The 6,577-nt window shown below is 56.1% G+C and overlaps 3 protein-coding genes across 3 annotated transcripts; all 3 read right to left on the reverse strand.

The window, feature by feature from the left end:
- Window positions 1–38: 38 nt before the first annotated feature.
- On the reverse strand, window positions 39–1,103 carry COL26b_013145 (uncharacterized protein; the record flags this gene model as incomplete). The annotated part of the gene is made up of 1 exon (XM_053185768.1): window positions 39–1,103. One exon carries the CDS (start codon window positions 1,101–1,103, stop codon window positions 39–41), a length of 1,065 nt encoding a protein of 354 aa, XP_053030303.1.
- Window positions 1,104–1,944: 841 nt separating this feature from the next.
- Window positions 1,945–2,420, reverse strand: COL26b_013146 (uncharacterized protein; the record flags this gene model as incomplete). The annotated part of the gene is made up of 3 exons (XM_053185769.1): window positions 1,945–2,070; window positions 2,206–2,320; window positions 2,377–2,420. The coding sequence occupies 3 exons, from the start codon at window positions 2,418–2,420 to the stop codon at window positions 1,945–1,947; spliced, it is 285 nt and encodes a 94-aa protein (XP_053030304.1).
- A 1,124-nt stretch (window positions 2,421–3,544) lies between these two features.
- COL26b_013147 (uncharacterized protein) lies at window positions 3,545–5,950 on the reverse strand (the record flags this gene model as incomplete). The annotated part of the gene is made up of 1 exon (XM_053185770.1): window positions 3,545–5,950. The coding sequence occupies one exon, from the start codon at window positions 5,948–5,950 to the stop codon at window positions 3,545–3,547; it is 2,406 nt and encodes an 801-aa protein (XP_053030305.1).
- Between the last annotated feature and the right edge of the window lie 627 nt (window positions 5,951–6,577).

The raw sequence follows: 6,577 nt of genomic DNA on the forward strand, positions 1-6,577 counted from the left end.
CTCAGATATCTGTCGTACAGGTCATGAATGGAAACACCTCATAAAAGCCACACAGGAAACGTCGCAAGCAGACCCATCACACCCCACGACGCCCTCACACCACCCACCCCGCCGCTCTCCGGAATCTCGCTCCCCACCGCCGCCGTCTGCGCCCGCGCGCACACAAACGACACCAGCGGCGGCTGCGGCAAACTCGCATTCGACGCATTCGCCTCCCGTGCCATCCACGTCTCGTTGAACCCAAACGCCACAAACATCGGCCAGAAAAACCCCGTATCCTGATGGTACGCCGTCAAATTCCCCTTCTCGCCCCAGTCCGACGCCCACTGGAACACAGCCGAGCCGTTCACGTACGGGATCATCTCGTCCGGCACCGCCTGTCCGTCCTCCCACGGCGCGAACATGGCGTGCGTCTCCCGGTCCAGGGCGATCTCGTAGCCCTGCACCCAGCTGCTCATCGCACACGGGCCGTCGAGCATGGTGATCAAAGGGCACGCGGCGTCGTTCGCGAACGCGGGCTTGACGAATCTGTCCATGAACTCGGACTGGATCGCGGATGTGAGCCAGGCGACGCAGGCGTGCGACCAGACGGCCTGGCAGTCGCCGGCGTCGTGCATTTCGCGCTGCGTGGCGGGGGTCCAGGTGATTGGCGGCGCGATGCTGAAGGCGCAGACTTTCCAGGTGCGGTGGTGGCGGTACGCGGTGCCGTTGTGGAGCACCGGCGCGATGAGGGCTTTCGGGGCCGTGAGGGAGAGGACGCCGCCTGAGACGTAGGTTGATGTGTTGAATAGGTGGGGAGACGCGCTGTGGGCTAGGGAGATGCCGGCTTTGATGTCGAGGGATATGGCCCAGGTGAGCGGTGTGGTTTGCGTGCTGGCGTTGCCGGGGTACGGAGCGGAGAGGTTGGGGCCCTGGAAGGGGAAGTGGCCGGTTGCGTTGGGCGGGGACATGAGACGGCCCCAGGTCGCGGGCGGGATGTGGTAAGGTGCGCGGGTTGAGTTGATGGCGATGATGCGCTCCGCGTTGGAGGCTTCAGTGAACTTGACATCTCTTGCGTGAATGGTGGCGATGAGGAGATGGAAGCAAACCCACCCAGAGAGCATGGTGGATCTCATGTCTGGGATAGTACAGAATCTGGATGAGTTATGAGAACTTGAATGATGACAACATGTGCAACAACCAGGATACCGTGGGGTGAAACCTCTCGCAGAAACGAAAGAACGAAGATTCCTGGATCCGTGTACTCTTCATACTGGTTGCCCAAAGCCTTATAACCAACCTTTTGGTTTAGTTCCGTTTCCCGTGCCGCAAAACTGAGGCCACTGGCGCCGACAAAAGGGGCACGAAAAGACTTTAGGCAGTATAAGAGGAAACCGCCAAGTCGTGCCAACTCGTGTTGGAGGCTTGTTCTGTTGTCGCGCTTGCTTTACATAGGCAAAAGCATTGTGACCCAAAACAGCTCCTCGACACGCGATTGGACGTGGCTACCAAGTGGTTGCTGTGCCTCCTCCAAGCATGTTTAATTGACCAAACAAGACGTCTAGAAGAATGGTCACTTTCTCTTGAGACTATTGATCTTGGCATCCGTCATACTGCCACTTCGTTTGTAGAGTTGTCGCGTTTGGATGGGGTGTGCCCCTTTTCTACTTCAAGCGAGCTGAGAATGGGTGCAACATTGCAACCCGCTGGGGTTAACGGAGAGGGAGTGAAAGTCTTTCAGTCTTGTTATAAGACAAGAATTATATATTACAGAAATCTTCGATTATCATTGTTCCTCCGGCTGAAGACGCTTGGGGAAACTTATCACCCTCAAGACTCCCAGTGGCCACTGGGAGCTGACGAGAACAACCACAAGACAGGGGAGGCTCGAGCAAGCAACCTCCGTTCCCACGGGAAGCGTTCCCGCGTTGCCGGAAAGACCCATGCAGCCCTCCACCATGGAGCTCAGCAGCTACCCCTGTATCCCGCACCAACAAAAGCCACGGTGTAGCCCATGTGATCATACGCCTCAATCTGGCAATACGAGTCGAACTCGCTTCCGTCGATGCTGATTCCAGGCTTCTGCAGGCACTGCGCAAATGGTTAGTATGGCCTAACATGATTTCAGTACATTGGGTCAATGGCGTACTGTGCCGCTGTCAACAGTTCCCTGATGTCATGTCAGCAAGAATAGAGGGGATATCGGGACGGCAGATTGGAACGCACTCGGTTGCCAAAGTAGGCTTTGCAGGTGTTGACGGTGAGGTCTTGGTCGTAGAACCACGGTCCGCCCTCGTCGTATTGCACGCAACAGTTGTGTCTGGTGTGGTCTGGGTGGGCGCTGTGCTTGTCAGTAGTCGACGCGTTATTGGTGGCGTTTCCTGTGGCTTTACTTACACGACAGCAGCGGCCGCGGCAAGGGCAAGGTATCCGACGCGCATCTTGGCGATGAAGAGTCCTTCAATCTGATAATTGGAAATGTTAAGGAATGGCAAAAGGGCAAGATGCTGCCGAGATACTGGCCAGAGAAGCGGGTTGCATTGGGCTGCTAAATAGTTGGCGAATTGTGCTGGCTTGTGTTTACGAGTTGACGGGAACACGGCTTTGGAAGAAACTCAAAAGTTCGAACGTAGACCGTTTCTGGAATATCGTTAGCAGTTGTTAAATTGAATAATGTTGTATGATCATTCTGCAAGGCGCCCGGATCGTGGTAGTTGTTCTTAATTCCGACAGCCGGTGGGTTGGGCCAATGCGCGCAATGGTGGCTTGATACGAGAAGGATATCCTCGCCATCTTCCATGCCAAGGCAGCTTTTGATTTGTCGGAGAAATCGTCATGTGTGAGTACAGGCCTATCCGTAGACTGGCCCTACCCGAGTGTTCGTAACAACGCTTAGCACGACTCGTGATGCCGAACATAGTGGACCCCGAAATGATGTAGTTTGATGAGTTGCGGTCCTCATTAACGAAGAACGCCAGATTTTCGGACACTAAGTGGGTTTTGTGGCCGGCTGTGACGGCCCCGAAAGTGGTCTGGTCAGATGAATCTGTGTCTTGCCGTTGATCCGATAGACATTATGGATGTCGACGGAGCTGGGGTCGTTCAAACTTGCAAACCTCGTTCTACAGCCTCAATACCGAGAAGACGCTTATGACATCTATTTTCAGCTGTCTTTCGACCTCAAATGCGTGCCAGATTGGACGCAGATGCTCGGACCACAAGAACAAACAAAGAGTTCCTGTTCATACGCACTGCTGAGACTCGTGTCACGTAGACTCGCGGAGCTAAAGACTGGCGTGGAACTTCATGAAGGCACGTCCCTGGTCATCCCATCGGACGTCCATCAAAAAATCGTCTGAATTAATGCTCCATCACACTCGGTTCAGTCGACTAGTCCGTGCGTGAAAAGCTTGTCTGCACTTCGCTTGATATGCCGCGGAGTCCGCGGCCCTTAGCGCTATTCGACGATAATCCAACCTTGTTCTTGACTCAACATACAGTCTCATTTGAATAAGTACACATGACCAGCGCCCACAACGCGCAACACCGAATCTTTATTCATATTCTAGCCCAGTCTTTGAGCGAAGACGGCCAACGCAATGGCAATAGCCGGCAACAGCAGCATGACCAAAACCAGCCCCGGATCCAGCTCCTCCAACGCCAACTCGCCGCTTGCTGACAGCAAGCTGAGCGGGAAGCTCGGCGGGACCGCTCGACGACGCCTCTCCACCCTCTCCAGCAGCCGCCGCCCAACGTTGGGAATCTCGACGACCAGACGGTGGCGGTAGACCTCGGCCTTGTGGCGCACATACAGCGTCTGCAGCTCCGCGTCATACGACCAGTCCCCGTCGCTAACCTTAGCCTTGATCCCGCCCTCGTAGTGGTACCGCGGTATAAACACCTCCGTCGTGCGCAGCTTGTCGTCCTGCTCCTCACCAACGCGGTCCTGGCTCGTCCACTCGAACTCGTACTTCAGCGTGCGCGGGTCCCAGTCCGATCGCAGCGGCCGGCCGGCGATCTTAACAGCGTACGGCCGGATCACAACGTCGAGCACGCGGCCGCCGCGGTACAGCTCGTCTCTAGCGTGCGGCGCGTTCGCGTAGTCCTGCATGATGCGCCCGGGCACCTCCTCGTCGTCGCCGTTGACGACGGAGAAGTCCTCCTTGTTCCAGCCGTCGCCGTACTCGACGCGGTTGTCCGGGTTGTAGTTCCACAGCGTGAAGCCGACCATGTTGTCCTCCATCGCGGCGATGAGGGCGTGCATCAGCTCGCGCTGCTTGTCGTAGTTGCCCGTGGCGAAGGCCTCGCCGCCGTTGATGTCGTAGGGGATGCCGACCTCGCCGATGAGGGCAGGCACGTGGTCGCCGAGAGAGGCTTTGCCGTACTTGATGATGTTGCCGAGCTGCGCGCGGTAGTTCTTCCTCAGTGCCCGCGCCCCGAAGTATAGCGCCTTGAGGATGAACATGCCCCTGGAAAGGCCCTGCACGTTCACGCTCATCCATGAGTGGTGTTTGCTGAATAAGACGTTGAGATCGTAGAAGTGAGGCCCGAAGACGAGGTTATCTGGTCGTTTTGTGTCGATGACTGTCTTTGTGGCGTAGTTCTGCTTCTTTGGACTTTTGGCTTCTTCCGAATCGCCGTCTGCCCAAGGAGGCATGAATTCGTTCGGTATTGGCTCGATAACACAAAATTGACGTGGTGATTTCCGTGAGACACGGTCTGAGAAGCGCTTTAGAAAAGGGGCGTAGAAGTCGCGGTACCATTCAATTGGCGTCCCCTCGCGTCCAGGACGGTGATCGACCTCGAAATAGTTCTTCTGGAGTACCTTTGGCTTCTTGCTGGATGCGTCCCAGTCCCATGCTCCGTGAGCACGCCATACGCACTCGCCCAGTCCTAGGTTCTTCCCCTTCGACGTCAACCAAGCTGACCGGCCCTTCGGGTCCACGACGGACCGATGAGAGATCCGTGTGGGAAATGGCCATGACTTGACGTAGTAGTCCACCTCTTGTGCGTAGCCACTAGCTAATGCGAGAGCCTGCGTCAGGGATGGGTAATGGCCGATGTGAAGATCTGTGTCGTAGTTCCAGCCATCGAAGCCATGCAGGTTGATCAAGCCACGATGTGGCTCGTTCATCGGTTCGAAGCCGATGCAGGCTTCCAGGTCAGCCACTTCATCCGCCAACCGCCCAAAAGCTTCAATCAACGCATCTTGCAAGAGATCCTTCACCGAAACCGTCTCATCTTTGCCAGATTTGGTCTGTCGGCTGCATACTAACTTCGGCGCAAACACATCTCCCGCCCAGAAGAGCGTCGCCATCGTCGAGGCAGCCAGCTTCTGGTACCCTGACGGCCACACGAACGGGCCACTCGGCTCCTTCTCATTCACCGGCGCAGTCACACGGCGCAGCTCATCTTGCCCGTGGACATATGCGGCCCCTGTGTCCGTGAAGGCCTCAACGTCCAGGCCGGCCACCTCAAAAGTCCATCCGGGTGCACCGCTGCCGCCGCTGAATCTGCTCCAGACGTCCTGGTGCGCACAGATGAAGCACTTGATGCCGTACGCGGGCATCATCTCGACGAGTTGGCGCAGGTACTCGATGTACTCTAGGTCCAGGTCCGTCCGAGGGTCCGGGCCGGCGTGGCCGATAGATTCCCATGTGACAAGCAGCCGGATCAGCGGCAGGCCCCAGGCCTGCAGCCTGCGGAAATGCAGCGGTGCGTCCTCCAGGGGGAACGGCCGGCCGATGAACGTGACGGTCCGGTGCTGGAAGAAACCCTCGGTGAGGTGAGACAGACCGTTTGGCGTGGTGGGCAGCTTGCTGGCCCCAGATATGTTGAGGCCGTGCAGCGCCAGGGTCCGACCGTAGCCGTCGACGAAGAGACCATCTTTCAAGGCTATTGGGCCTCCCAGAGCCGCGTCGGAGACGTCGTTGGCGGCATGGGATGCCGTCGGTTGAATAGGCGGTGACATGGTTGATTGTTTCGTGGAACACGAATCAACTCGTTGGTCGGTTGTGGTGTCTCATTACGCGTATTGATAGGTTGGTGGAAAGGGTCCCCTTGCAGATAGGACAGATTCGTTGGCTTTCATCTTAGTCAGCGGCTTCAGCCACAGCACATGATGGCCGTGCATTGTTCAAAGCCATTTCTGGATTATGTGGGTTTGTGGAGCTGGGGAACAGCTGTGAGTTGGATGAAATTCCGTCTCAGTACACGATATTGACAACCTCCAAAGAGCAAGAGGTCTTGGGAATCGGGCAATGATTACTGTTAGCAACTGGCATTTACATAAGAAAGCGCCCTTGGTGAGCATCCGTCCCTGACGGGAATCTGTATATGGAAATTAAGCACCGAGGCCCCACTGATCACCGCTGAAGGTTTCCCCCGTCACGCATCTGGAACGACATCGTCTTGAAGACTGCGTATTAATTGAAATGACACCCCCGAAATCCATGGACAACGAAACGACGTTTGTTCCTGAGATGTTTGATTAAGGACATACAGTATAGCGTCTTCAACTTCTGTCTTCTACTGGTCCCGCTAACAACAGCGTATGTCGTTCAGACGCAGAAGAACAATTAAGACCCCACCCTAAGTA

The sequence above is a fragment of the Colletotrichum chrysophilum genome (genome assembly GCF_026319265.1).
Source record: "Colletotrichum chrysophilum strain AFK26 chromosome Unknown scaffold_207, whole genome shotgun sequence".
NCBI lineage: Eukaryota > Fungi > Ascomycota > Sordariomycetes > Glomerellales > Glomerellaceae > Colletotrichum > Colletotrichum chrysophilum.